Source organism: Epinephelus fuscoguttatus, linkage group LG1 (assembly GCF_011397635.1).
Source record: "Epinephelus fuscoguttatus linkage group LG1, E.fuscoguttatus.final_Chr_v1".
NCBI lineage: Eukaryota > Metazoa > Chordata > Actinopteri > Perciformes > Serranidae > Epinephelus > Epinephelus fuscoguttatus.
In genome coordinates this window covers 36,129,969-36,145,479 of record NC_064752.1, presented here as the reverse complement: position 1 = coordinate 36,145,479, position 15,511 = coordinate 36,129,969, and the positions used below count along the sequence as shown (strand labels likewise).

Below are 15,511 nucleotides of genomic sequence, written 5' to 3'. Positions count from 1 at the left end.
GGGAATAAATTTAAATTTCTACAACTTGGAAGCACCTTCAATTTCCCTCCTCTCTCTTCATGCTCCCACATCCTCTTCCCCCTGACTTACTCATCTGGAACAGGGTCTTTGAAATATTGGATTTCTGTGTTTTTTTCTCCTGTACCAATGCAAATATACTTGCCTTTGCTGCCTGTGATCAGTTATTCCCCTCTACTTCATTTCTCCTCCTGTTCTCCACCCCCATCGCTTTTCCTAGTTACTCTCCCCGTCTTTGCCAAAATGTAGTCTTCCAAAGCAGATTGTATGTATGTATACATATGGAGAGATGGATTTTGCTCGCTGTCACCAGAGACTCAACGGGATCCTGCCAGTTGAAGGACAGTCTGCCTAATCACTGCGCCACCCAGTCGCCAGCCAAAACAGTTTGAAGGTGTTTTTATCCATGTCTGTGTGTTTGTAAGATATTCTGAAAGGTTACCAACGGATCTGACTAAAATATGGTCGACAGATAGCCTTTGGCTATGATTCAGATGTGGGATTTTTGGGTGTTGTTTCCTAGCAATAACAAGCAACACTTTACAGATAACAGATTTTATGCAGCAACAGTTGTGCACAGTCCAGTCGCCTTCTGCCTTTATTCAGCGTGGCTGCGCATTGTTATAGATGTTGTCTTTGCAGCAGAAGATTTCAAATTTTTATATTTGACAAAATCACAAATCCTGTTCTTTGTAATAGTGGGGTTGTTGGGGATGCACTGGTGCCATTTTTCCTGATGTAATACCAGTACAAAAACAAATTATACTGGCCGATTCTAGGCACCGAGCCAATACCAGTGCTTTCTATTCATTTTCCAATCTAAATTCTATATCCTACTGCACCTTCCAGTGTAAAACAGTTGGGGGTCATTTCATATGCAAGATTAACATGAGGCTGTAATTACACTTTCCTTATTACTTTATTAGAGAGCATGTGCATACGCCGTTATTCTTAATAGGAATTGTATTGTTCTTCATGGTTTGTAACATTGTCTTTTTATAGTACATAAAGATTTTTAACTGGGATAGAACTCATAATCATCCTTTGGCAAAAAAGGTTTCTGTATTTTTTTCCTTTTCTGATTTAAATTATATATTTAGGAACAATTTAGGTCCCTTTGTGCCCAGTTAAGAACTGGTACCCTTCCTCTGGCTATTGAGGTGAGCAGATATAAATGTATCCCGGAGGAGCAACGTATATGTGTTCTTTGTGATCTTGAGGTTGTTGAAGATGAGTATCATTTTCTGTTTCATTGCCCTTTATACTGTGATTTACGAAACCATCTGTTTGAAAAAATTCAGTGGAAAAATCCTGATTTATTTTGGTTTGTCCGAAGGTGAGATGTTGCGTTGGCTTTTTGATGAGGAGACCTTTGCCTTGGCAAGATTTATAGAAAATGCTTGGCACTTAAGACAGAGAACGTTGTACCTAACATAATAATGTTTCTGTTAAGGAATTTGGCTGTTCTGAAATGTTTGCTTTTCCTTTTGTGGACTTTTTGTTATTGATCTGTCATGTGGCCATCCAGGCTGTTGTTCTGTTTAGTGTCTTGTAAGCCCATATGGGCTGGGCACCACTTGGTGCATGGCACTTAAATAAATAAAGTCAATCAATCAATCAGTGTTAAACAACTGTGTTTAATTTGAATTGGTCACATCTGGGCAGTACCTGATCTGCTTAATAACATCAGGTATGCCTCCGGTACCAATGTATTGGATCAATTGATCTCATAGAACTTCTGTACACTGGCTATTGTGTTTTAGAAATGTGAAATTTAGAAACAAAAGTTTTTGTTTTGATTATACAGCAGTCAGAGCGACACCATACCTATATCATAACCTGCAATACAAAGTTGGCTTATTTTCCAAGTTGAGCCTTTTCCTTCCACTTAAAGCACTTTTAACCTCATACAAGTTTTTATCTGAGCCTCATATAAGTTACTGTGATGTTATATTGTGCAGTACCTTTTCTACTTATCTTGTGAAATCACAGATTCTACAAAAGACAGTTATACAGCCATACGCTCCCACTGACCCTCCTTTCCACAGCCACAGTCTCCTCAAGCTCACTGAATGTAATATCTTTGGCAAAGCTTGTATAATGCTGCATGTAGCCTATACTCAACAACAGACCTTGTGACCTTATTCAGATTTACTTTCTCTCGCATACATATAAGGCTAAGAAAAAGCATCTTATAAAGGGTAAAAAATAAATAGATAAAAAAAGGAAAACTTGAATATAGCAGCAGTTACTAGGAAAAATAGATTAAAACTTGAATACCCTAAATGACTAGGGACATCTAAGTTAGTTACCCTACTCCATTTAAATTGTACTGTTATTTCCAACCAGTTCCTACGACTGGTGCCCTCTGGGCCGAATCATAATGCCGATTTCGGAGACTCATTTTGATGCCAGATTGTGTGAGTAATGAGAGAGAGTGCGAGTGAGCGTGTGTGTGTGTGTGTGTGTGTGTGTGTGTGTCAGTGACGGAGACAGTGAGGTTGAAGCAACTCACACAGAGATTATGATGTTAAACACAGCAGTGCAGTGTGTGGACAATCAAGCTCTTTGTCCGTAAATAAATGCTACAACTCCTAAAGACCCAAACCAAGCTCTTCTGTCTTGCTTGGCACCTGCTGATTAAAGAGAAGGGAATTAACCCTGAAGTTAGCGAGCGATGTTAGCCTCCCATTGGAAGCTGACCTAGCTCACTTATTAAGATGGACTGTTAAGGAGGACCAGCTATTCCCAGTGGCTACTGTTACATGCACATCAGTACTGCCCTATTATTACGAACATTACAATATTCAGAATTTCATACGGGTCATGTAAACAGCGTATTCCATTTAAATATTGAGAATGTAGGTATGTGGGATATGCCAATATTATTCAGGTTTTAATAGCTAGGGGGTGCGAGTGCGCATGCGCAAAGGCCTCTACTGTAGCCTGGAGTTTGTTTAATAGTGAGGGGGAGTCGATAATGGCAGACAATTTAGTCTCAAAGAAATCAAAGAATGCGCCACTATGGCAACACTTTGGCTTTGAGCCAGAAGGAGGAGGCAACCCTTGTTTGCACTGATTGAGTAAGCTGCAAATTTATACGACCTTAGGACAACAGAGTGACAGTATTACCGACTTGATGCGGTTTTTTTTTGTTTTTTTTTGTACAAAAACCGGACCGTTTTTTTTTTTTTTTTTTCCTCATACCGACCCAACCCTAGCTCTGTGCGTTGCCATGGATATGTTGTACACAAATCATCTCGCCAACTGTTTGCAATGCTGGTGAAGAAATGCATTCAGAAAAACCCATATTTCTGGTCGAAAGAAGAAACACACTATTTTAATCATTATGCAAGACTTGGATATCAGATGGTTTTCGAATGCGCGTGAATATCACAACACAGACTTTTTCGAGAAGGTTGTCTGAAGGAAGGACAGAGGGCGGCTGAACTCGAATGGTCCAACAAGTCTGCCATCGTTATGAAACTGTGACAAAATCCTATTTTGATGCCAAGAAGGAAAATGACAATTGCTGTTGTACTTTTCCATGTTTTGACATAATAAACGACATTTTTAGGGATTGTTATCAGAGTATGCACGGCTGTATGTACACAGGGATGTTAGTTGGATTTGATTTTCAGTAGCCAGTAGTAAACTCATTGTAGTGACAATCTCAGCCACTCCTACATAGATACTTGAGAAATGTTGTGCTGCTTAGTCTCTCCTGAGTTAGGGAAATAATTACTGGTTACAACTCAAAGCTAAGTTGTTAATACTGTAACTATCACATAGCGTTAGATTATTGTCATTGGGTTGGGTTTTATTTATTAGGTAAATCTATTGATAGTGTTTTGTATTTATCTATATTTGTGTTAATAGTTAGACATCATATATTCAATTTTAAGTGATTAGACTTTGCATTAAAAACAACAACAACAACAAAATATTTCATTGACAATTGTTTGTGCTTTATTTTTTATTTGGTTTAGGCACTGGTGCCACTTTAAGAGTATCATTTTAGCATTGGAAAAAAATAAATGATACCCAACCCTAATAATACATGCACTTTTGTCACCCTTAAATCTAGACAGCGTGTCAGTATCCAAACTGAAACTGAAAGTTTTTCCAAATGTATCATAAAGTCTAACTTTTTGTAAGTGAGTGATGACTTTGACTTGGCTGCACGTCTTTGTTTTTGTAGTCGCGCTTTACAGCAGGCACAAAAAAACTAAAAATGCAACACCACACTGGCCTCAAAAAAACCTGTGAGCGGAGAGGGCAGACAGTCAGCCCAAATGAAGTGCAGCTGTCAGTGAGATCTTTAAAGTCAGTTCCATCCACATCCCACAGGGACTTTCATTGTTTTAGGATACAAGAGACTGTCACTGAAAGAGACCATGGAGCTGAAATACAAAGTTTATTTTTCCATCTCTAACTTGAGAGTTTGAGAGTTCCTTTAAAAGAGTTCCATAGATACAGTCTGAAGTGCATCGTCTCCCACATAATAAAAAGGATAAAATCAAAAATGGATCACATTTAAAAATCTATCAGAGTAAAAGGCACTTTGTTCCAGTAGGGGAATAGAGTGCAGTACTACAGTACAGTCAGATATATATATATATATATATATATGTATGTATATATGTATGTATATGTATATATATATATATATATATATATATATATATATATAAACATATATATATATATCTATATATCTATATATATATATATATATATATATACATGTTTATATATATATATATATATATATATATATATATATTTATATATGTATGTATATATGTATATATATATATGTACTGCTTATTTGTCAGGCTCGAGAGAAAAAGTCATGCAGTTGAAGGGTGCATCGTCTCCTTTAGAAGAGACACTGCATCGTCCTCCCTTTGTTCCTTTAGACATGTCCGTTTGTAGAGCAGAGTGAAGCTATTGGAGACGCCCTTTGTTGAACTCAAGCCGACTTCTCCTTTTTGCCCTTTGGTGCATCTAATGAGAGGAACAAGTCCAAACTACGGCACTGATCTAATTAGAGCAAAGTAAATCAGCAGTAGGTCATCCACTGACATACTTGAGTGGGCTACCACTCCCAACAGTTTGAGGTGCTTTCATGTCGTCTCCAACATGTGGACTGAGAGACAGGAAATGCAGATAACAAGCTACAGTCAATGCCTCTCCACCCAGATACAACAGCAACAAACAATGCCTCTGATACAAGTAATCTGTATCTTGTGTAACTCTTACTATTTATAATTTAGCAGGTCCTTTTTGATCAAACGCTGGGCGCTCAGACTCAGTTACAGTGTTTCCAGAAGCTCATATAAAGAAAGGAAGACAACACGCCTCCTTCATGTTACCACTTCTATCCACTTGCTTAAATGAGAATTTTCAATTTGCAAAAACTGAATGGAAACGCTTGAAATTTCTTCTTCAGTGGTTTAGCAGCACCCAATTGGAGAATAAGCGACGTCAGATACTTATTCTGATGCCTCCAGTCCCTCGAGGAAGCTTAATTTATGTTGATTAAATCCAGAGGCTGTGTGAGTATTTGACTGAATCCAAATGTCCAGACTCCCCCGCTTCCCCTGTGAGTGTTGAGGATTCTCCAAATCCGCAATTTATTTGCTTGAGTCCACAAGGGCCCTCAAATGGACGTTCTTTAGACTCCTAGAATGACTTTGCTGATTTTTGATTTGTTTTTGTCAGAAGTTAACAGGCAGTGATTGTTTTTTTGTCCATCTATGACGTACAGATTCTCTGTTCATGGTTTAATGTAAATATAAACTGTATCACTGTGCAGAAAGAAGCGTGCATTAATTAACACCTCATGCTGTCATGAGTGCAAACCTCTCTTTATGAATAAATGCACGCTTACTTTTGCACAATTATACGTTGCCAGGTTTAGTTAGGGAGAAGAATAACGTTCTTATATGAAACTGCTCACAACAAGGTCTGTGGATTATCTTGAGTAACCGGGTCATGATCTCTAGAAAGAGACATTGCTGTTTTGTGTTTCAAATGTATTTTTTTTGGTGCTTTGGGCACCACAAGCTGAGTGCCACCTAGTTCCATCATATTGGAGAGAAAGCAGACATCTCTACAGCTGATATCTCCAGCACTCAGTAACTCACACCAAAACAATCAAGACTGATAAATAACTAGGGGTTCACTGATTAATTGGCCACACATCTGTATCAACTGACATCTGCCTTGTTGACTGCCATGGGCCTATCAGCAAAAAAGATAACATTCACTGATGGTAGAGGCCGATGATTTTGTGTTGTGTCACATCAATTTGCGCAGGCTAAAAAGCAGGGCTCAAGACTAATGGCGGCCTGTTGTCCTGGGGGTAGTAGAAAATCTGTTTGGGATGATCAGAGATCTTCCTGGAATGCCGTTGGGCCAAAAGGATGAAGAAACTTCATTGCATCAATGCGTCAGGGGAGGCACCCCCTTGTTTCGCTGATGACGCTACATTGTGAACAACAATGTGTGTTGATATTGGCAGAAAGAAAGCTAGTTATTGTTAGCTGTTAGCCACCAGTGGCCAGAACTAACAGCTGACGGTGGTTGCGTTGAGTTACGTTATGATGTGTTCAAGCTCTATTCAGTAAAATTGAGTATTGGGCGAAGGTAAATTTTAATGTCCTCGTGATGTGTTAAAATGTAATCTTGTAAAATGTGGCTTTCGGTGAGAAACTTAAAATAAATACAATTGTTTTATGGAGAAATTTGTTGACGTTGTCACAGCAGTATAAAATAGATATTAGAGAGGGAAGGAGGATATATATAGAAAAACAACTGTTGAAGTGTTTGGAGTTGTTTATATTTAAAACAAATTCCATGTGAAAGAAGGTTATGTTAAAGGTTGTTTCATAAAATGTGAAGGATTGACTTTGTGCTTCATCATAGGTAATGTAATGAAGGACTGAAACACTTTAAAACACTTTATTTTTTTCTTTGTCTTCCTGGCGCAAAGGGGGCAATATATAACAACGAAAAAATAATAAAACGGCAAAAAGTATCACTATCGGCCATTTTGAATATCGGTATCGGCCCTGAATTTCACAATGGGTACATCCCCATAAATAGCACTACAGGTAAGAGGAAAATATGTGTTTTTGATTTTTGGATGAACTGTCCCTTTAAGCCTTTGATGAGAATGTGGATCCTGCAGTGGACCAAAAGGAAACAACAATATTGGTCAGTCTGTGTTAAATGCCTCGTTCATAGAGGTGTAGGACATTCGACCAGGACTGCCAGGCTCTATTCAAGGCAACTGTGGCTGAGCATTTCTTTTGATTTACAAACTAATTATTAACAACTGAATTGATGTGATCACTAATTGTTTAAACATAGAGTTTTGATACATGTAATAGAAATTGGTCTGAAATGATTTCATTGATTATTATTATTTTTTATTTTTTTAAGGAAATGGGCACCACATTAGCAGCTGTCAATTCACTGGAAGCTTTTTCTCAGCTGATAGATGTAAACAGTAATTAAACAGATCAAAAGAAATGACAGCCTCAAGAGCCACATCTCTTGCATGAATACAACTTGAATGATAAGGTAACATCACGTAGGTTGAAAAATAACTCTCCCACCCCCAGGCTTAGAAATATGGACACAAAAAAACCACAAAGTTATTCCTCACCCACGCATAGGGATATAACCTGTTTATAGCACTGTTTTGGTGATATTTCAAGACTTGCAGAATTTCAGGCTGTTTCAGCTCGTGGCTTGTCACATTTTATTATACTCTAGGTGTGGGCATGTGCGTGTGCATGTTTCATGGCATAGGAACGAAGAACTTTTGATGGCCAGCTCAGTCCCTTGTGTATGATTGGCTCTGACAGGGTAGTGACCCCTTCTCAAGCTCATGTGTGATTGGCTGCCTCGCACAAATTCACCTGATATTTCCCAAGTATCAAATACTTCCTGAGGCAACCCCCCTCGGTAGCTTTGTTCCCGTCTGTCTGTTTGGGATTTATCTCAGTTTTCTGAGCACACATGGGGTTCTCAGCATTCTCAGTAATTAGAGTTTGACTGCATACAAAGAAGACAGGACAGACACCTTTTGTGAGGGAGAGACGAGAATAGACGGAGAGGCAGAAAAAAGATACAGTATGCCACATGAAATATTTCTCCCCCCACAAAAGTAATCTGTCACTCCTTTTTCATCTTCCCTCACAACTCCTTCATGATTTAGCTTGTTTTCTTCCCGGCACTGTCTTTTAAATTAGAAGTAGGCAGATAAGCTGGGAGAAAAATGAATTTATATCCCCTCTGACACAACATGTCAACATTAATTATGTGCCAACTGGGAAGAGCAACCCATCATTATTTTAGATATTTAGTCGGTATTGTGATCCACTGTTTTCTAGGGCTGAAGTGTAAAAGCACAGCAATGATGAATAGATCAAATTATACTTAGGGTATTCTTATCTTATTCCTTCATATCAACTTTCCTAATATCATTTATTCTGTGTGGATAACATTCAACTGACTGTTAATGGCAAGCTTTCGGTTTTTGCAGTTTACAAAGATAACGTGCTTGAAATAAGAACTATCACAAGCAGATAGTATCAACTGCCAGTAAGTCGGATCATAAGGCGCTCTGTCTCCAGCTGACTTTTTAATGTGTCCAACTGACTCATTTGAAAAGGACAATGTTGTGAATGGTTTTTAAAGATGTACTTGATGGCTACACACCTGATATAATGCTAAAGCTACAGGCTATGTTCACATTACAAGATTTCAGAGTATTGCGGCCATAGAAATCCCATTTTTCGTACCAGTCAAATGTGGGCCACTTTCATATGTGGTCCTAAATCTGATACATATCCATTCACTGGTTATACGACTGCAGTGAGAACGGTGATATTGGAGTTCACATGTTTTCCCATACATCCATGGTTTTTCCACATTATACTTTATTGCACAGCAGCAGATTGCTCATCATGCAATGATGGAGCCCTTACTACAGAAGGCTGCCATAGCATTAGGCTGCCCCAGTCGCCAGCTGATAGAGCCCGACTGCCAGACGTTTTCTGACGGGGCAGCTTGCCTACATGCTGAGACAATGTTGTTATGAGGCGCCAACAGAGATATTAATCTAACCCTGGACATCCGAAAGTTTTGGAGGAATTTTTCCACCGTGAAACCATCCACATTGTGGGCCTACCACTCCTGACTCCTCTCCCAGCTGCACACACCTCTTTCTCTGCACAACTACCAGCAGTGCTAATAAAGCCAGTGGACTGACAGCCTATTCATAAGATAGCCAGTTATCCCGGCAACAGATGTCCATATTGCTCTGAAGCGCCATTTCTCCAAAAACACACTGCACACTCTCCCAAACGAAGCACATGGCTAATTATTATGCAGAATGACATCATCAGACCTTCCTACCATGGTGATCATTCGGGAGATGAACACTTTTACTGCTGTCATTCATTTTGCCCCCAAATGCCTGTTTCATGAATGTGACATTTTTTGTTGTTCTATCGAACGTGAGTGACGTTATTCATTGCATTTGATGCATTTCAGGGCAGAGATCCATTCACACTGATGTCAGATATGGGTCACTTTAAGCAAGAATGTTAGCAGTCTAGGCAGCAAGATCAGATCTTTCGCTTACACTCATTAGTAGCACCCAGGACAGAGGACGCAGTAGGTGTGCTTGCCATGAACAAGACTTATTTTTCAACATACCCTGTAACCTGTAACCCCACAGAATAATGTAGCCGAATACTCCATGGCCTTGGAAGTAGCGCTTGGTTTGCCAGCTGGTTAGCCAGACATGTTGATATATGCAGGTTACCTTAGCACATTCATTCCTTGAACTTTTGCTATGGTATTTTGGGGTTTGCAAATGCTTTGGTAAACCCCTGTTTTGGGCAACGGTTTAGTAAACAATCTGATCATTCTGATGGGACATGCTTGTACCTCACCTCGCAAGCTACGGGACTCAAAGGATCTGCTGCCAGTGCTCTGGTGCCAGACAACACAGGCCATCCCCAGAGTTCCTGTGTCCATGCCTTGATGGGTCAGAGGCCCCACCGTGGCTTGGCCTTGGCTTTGACCTGTATGTTCCATGGATGCTCAATCAAATCGATGCCTCGAGCTCTTTGTCAAGTACCTCAGGCCACTGTTGACCAGTTTTTGTGGTGTGGCACTGCGCACTGTCCTGCTGGGTGGTCCACTGCCATTATAGAATACCATTGACATGAGGGGGTGTTCTCGGTCTTTAACAGTGTTTAGGTGGGTGGTGTGTGTCAAGTGGCATCCACATGAATGTCAGGACCCAAGGTTTCCTAGTAGAACATTGCATTGTAACGAGATCAATGTTATTTACTTCACCTGATAGTGGTTTTGATGCTGTGGCTGATCGGTATATATCACTCAGATTATATCTCAGGAGAATAGCACTGATAACAGTAACACTGCAGGAAGGTCACTGGAGATTAGAAAGGCTCATTGTGCCTGTTCCATGCTACTCTAGCAAAGATCAATATACAGAGGCACACAGCAGCAGAAATTATGTGACAATAGAAAGAACAGGAGGCTTAACACTACACCATGTTGAACTGGTATTGATTTCTGCTGGTTTAACTCATCAACACTAAGGGTGTAATGTCCACCATCAGTAAGCAATTTGTCAGTCAGAGAGATTTTGATTAGAGCCATGAAGGCACTCAATAGATTGAGCCAACAGAAATCAATGAAGGAAGACGATGTCAGTGACGTCAATATTGTCGACTATTCAAAGTGTGTGTGCAAGTGTTTCTGTGTTTGTGTGTGGAATAAGCCAGAGATAGAGGGGATAAATGGTGCCAAAAGCAGCAGTGAGAGGATAAACAGCAGCTGTGGGGATCAGACGGTGTCAAGAAGAGGGGGAGATTGCACTGTACCTGTCGTAGTCTCCGTTGCAGAGCGCTCGTACTGGGATAGTGAAAGGCTGCCACACTGGATTTAATGTGTTCTTCACCACCTCTGTTTTATGACAGATAGTAAACCTAGGGGAAGAGAAAGAGGACAGAAGCAGAGACAGAAATATTATTTGTTGATTACAAACACCAGGGAGAGAGATAAATATGCAAATAAGGGGAGGGGCATGTAACGGAAGAGACAGAGGTAACAGGAAAGACTGTGAAATCCTACAGTGGCACGAGAGATGCTTTAAATAGAGCTGTACCCAGCTTTGTTTACCACTTGGCCTGACTCCCAGCTATATTGTGTTTCATACCACAGAGAATAAATTGATATTTCAGTCTGGCTATTAAACCATTTCCCTTGACCAAGAGTGTGACAATGATATGCAAATGGCCTTCTCTGATATCTGCAATGCTTCGCAGAGCAGAGCCACATAAATTCCTATCACATACCCCTCGAATATCCTCTCGAAAAGCAACAAGGCGTATCACACTTTTTTTTCTTAACCCAAAGCCTTGGATTACTTGTGCTTCACTAAGTGCCTCAAGCCTTTTAAAACCCTGTTAGTCCTTTTGCTGCACAGGCCTCTAATTTGTACCCCCCTCTGGCACCAACAACCGATACTTCTAGCACATCTGCAGGGATCCATTTCCCACCCTGTTATGTATCCAAAAAAAAAAAAAAAAAAAAACCTGAGAAAAGCTGGAAGACAGTTAATGAAGCACTTGCTAAAGCATCTTCGGCTAGGTTGGGCTGACGCTGCCACAACTGCACAGCCCCTTGGGAGGATGAACAGCACTCTGGGAAGGCGTGAGGAGATAGGGGAGTGCTGTTCACCCCTACGTGAATTGCCTCAGAAAGTGACAGCGGCTTCACTATTGATGGAAAATGTAGATTGTGTTTTTTTCCTTTGCTTTTATGTTTTTCTACATTAATTGCCTCTCGTTCCTATTTGTCCTCCTGGAGTCATTTATGTAAGGTATTGTCATGGGAATTGTGGTTATGTTGTGAACAGGATACTTGCCTCTGTATGCAGCCTCTTAACTTGTGCATGCTTCAGTAACCACTGCAGCTCTTCTCTTCACATATATTCTCATCCCTCTCTGCTGTATCTCCTCTAATGTTCCCTCTGTTTATGCCTCTTTCTCTTCCCCATATGGTTTCCATCTGAATTCTTTATTATGTTACTGTAACCTTTATGATATTGTACTTCAAAACTAATTTTTTAAAGCAGATTTTCCAGGCTCGCATATGAGTTAATTTATCCTGCTATAAGAAAAGCAACCTAATATCTGACTGTTTCCTTACCGTGGACTTTGGAGAGCTTGTAACACAAAATTCAGCATCTGTTGTTTTGAGTGTGGTTTTTGAGAGCAGTTACTTCACCGTGCCAGGACTGCATCTCAGTGCAATATGTTTGTCTCAGGGGAGCTTCCTCATCCACTGGCAGCACCAGTACTTGCACCAACCTATTTCCAAACACTAGGAATGACAAAACAAAATCACATCAGGCACTTACGTTCCATCCTCGTTGCTCCTGTAGAAGACCATGAAAGGGTCCGACTTGCCAAAGAAGTCCTTCTTGTCTAGCTTGTTGGCACAGAACTGCATAGTGGCGCTGTCCTGCAGGTATGCATAGAGATGTGGGGAGAGAAGTATGAGATAGGATGCTGGGGGGAAGGGCATAAGTTCTTCATGATTAAAGAACAGCAGGTATTATTTATGTGGCCTATGCTTTCCTTCCTGTACGTCTTCTCTTTTATCTTCACAGCTTACAATGGGACAGGAGATGGAGTCAGCTGTCTGTGCATCACACAATAAGATAATGAATGCCGCATGAATACATTAGTCTGTTTGTACCTACAGTATGTGTGTATACATGCGTGTTTACCCTAATTTATATTTCTTGGCCTACTGTGAAGATCTTATTTTTCCAATGAGCTATAGAGAAGCTTTTTCATGACTTTTTTATTAAATTTACATTAGAGCGACAAGTACATTAGGGCAAATAGGTTAGCTCTAGGTAAGCATGTGGGCACACTGATCCACTCTTACAAAGACTGCAGTAATAGCCACAGTAGCAGATCTGTGAGGCTGTGATTATTGTGACAGAAAACCAGCAGTTAGATAACTTAAAATCAAAAAATGCTGCTTTTTAAAATATTTTTACTAGGGTTGTGCGAAACAGCATAGTATTGGGATATTTTTGTGTAGCAAAATCATATCGTCACGATGTGCTAAGTATTGATTTTTTTCATTACATAAATTATTAATGAATGAATGAATGAATGAATGAATGAATGAATTTATTTCGGTCTTACATCTCAAAATATGCATAGTTCATTCACAGTAATATGTACATATTGACCGAAAAGGTGTAGGCTGAAGCTGAAGCTTATTTAGCCCACCCTCTTTACACACACGCACACATACTCAAAAAACAAATAAAAACAAAAAAACCCCAAAACAAACAAACAAACAAAAAAATAATATTACAAATACAAATTAAACTATAGGTAGCCTACTTGAATAATAAAATCAATAGCTTTTTCAGTCTATTACACACATTTTGAAGTGACTGAAGTGAGATGAACAGACTGAAAACATATCTTATTATATAATACAAATCTTGACAAAGTTTTCCTTTGGGGTCATAATTTACAGTTGAAAAAACGTAATGGATCTTAATATATTGCATTATATTTTATCACAATACTTAGCATGTTGCAACACATTTAAAATGCAATAATATTGTATTGTGGAGCCTCTGGTGATTCCCACCCTTAACCTTTACTACTAACAGAGCAAAGCATTTACTGCGAAACCTGATGGTAGAGCTGGAGGCCGTGTTGTCACCTGAATCTGTCTGCGCAGATGACATCTCAGAATCCCATTGTTTTACCTGCAGATATTTCTGTTGTTGTTCTCAACTTTATTGAGTATTCAATATTAAGACAGCCTCAACTGCAAGCCCAGTTGTACTTTCACCAATGGTAACAAGTACAGCTCAATAAAGGTTCAGGTTGAGTAGTATTTCAATTGTCCTTCTATACCAATGTGAATGAAGTGATGGACCTGCAAATGGTAAATGGACCTACATTTGTATAGCGCCTTTCTAGTCATCCGACCACTCAAAGCGCTTTTTACACTACGAGTCACATTCACCCGCACACACACACATTCATACACTGGTGGCCATACAAGGTAGGAGGCATCATCAGGAACAATTTGGGGTTCAGTATCTTGCTCAAGGATACTTCACCATGCAGACTGGAGCAGCCGGGGATCTTCCCATTGGTGGACGACCCCCTTCACCTCTGAGCCACAGCCGCCCAGTGGGGTAACTGTGATTTTAATTTAGCACAAGCTGATGTGGAGTATTCAAAGTTCAAACATGATTAAATAGAACAGCTAATGAATGTTCACTGCCATTATTTTAAACTTTTTAATGTCAACATGTCGCATCACAGCCACCATGTATCATCACCTAATGGCTGGAGGCAATTGCTGTGCAATGTTGCTGTATGTTTGTGGGTATAACAATCATACTCAATGTCCAGTATTTGCTCAAACACACCATACAATTACAGACAGTGTACATCCCGTACAGATAGAGACTTGGAGAACTTTTTACTTAATCACATTATACTATGTTAATATTTTTGGAAAAATACTTTTCACTTATTTGTATCAGGATGTGGGCGTAGACTTGTGACTCCATTTCTTAAGTCTGTGTTGTGTGAATGTCACTGGCCTCCACTCTGTGAACTACTGGCAATCAGCCTGCCATACACTCTAGCTTTATCTATAAACACAGCCTAATGGTGTGTGTGTTCCAGTATGTAGGCACTGTAATCCTTTAACATAGTCTTGTATCCACCCACCTGCGGTCCTGCTAACATTAGTGCCAGCTGCTTACCAGCTCTTATTCTAACATGAGTAATGGTCATCAAGCTAACCTCTTCTGATACCTGTCACAGCATCTGGAAATCATCACATACTTCAAGAATGCTTCAGCCTCACATCAAACATCAAACACAAAGCACAGTTTCTGCTTTGGGCTTTTTTGTGTTTTTCAAATGTGTTTTGAGGGCTGCTTTACTTTTTGTTTTAGCCAAATAACACAATGATTCACTTCATATTCTCCTCAGTTTACTGTAGAACGATATCCAGAACTTTAGGGTTTCATTTATATAAAATATAATTTAGTTAGATATAAATTATAGCTTAAGTTTTTGCTTCAGAAGTTACTAAGCAAAGAATTTTAAGATGAATCCATCATATTTTTAAAAACCTAGCGATTAGCCTGCCTCTAAATTAAGGTTGCAAATGATATTAATCACATACTTTCTGTTATTTATCATGATTAATCCCCATTATATTATCCACTAAAATTATATTCTAGATATATTTGTATGACTTAGCCTTGAAAATTTTTCTTTTTGCCCTACCTATTTATTAGTGGTAAAAAAAAAAGTTGATTTACGGTACATTTTCCTTTTGAATACATTTTTAACTAATGGTTACGGATCAT

General features: G+C 39.4%; 1 protein-coding gene across 1 annotated transcript in view; it reads right to left on the bottom strand.

Moving 5' to 3' along the window:
• Positions 1-15,511, bottom strand: part of cpne5b (copine Vb) — a 181,361-nt gene that overhangs the window by 38,607 nt on the left and 127,243 nt on the right. The window contains exons 8-9 of the mRNA XM_049584227.1: positions 12,497-12,600; positions 10,956-11,060 (exon numbers count right to left, since the gene is read on the bottom strand). Coding sequence (XP_049440184.1) covers positions 10,956-11,060; positions 12,497-12,600 — 209 coding nt within the window. The remainder of the gene's footprint in view (positions 1-10,955; positions 11,061-12,496; positions 12,601-15,511) is intronic.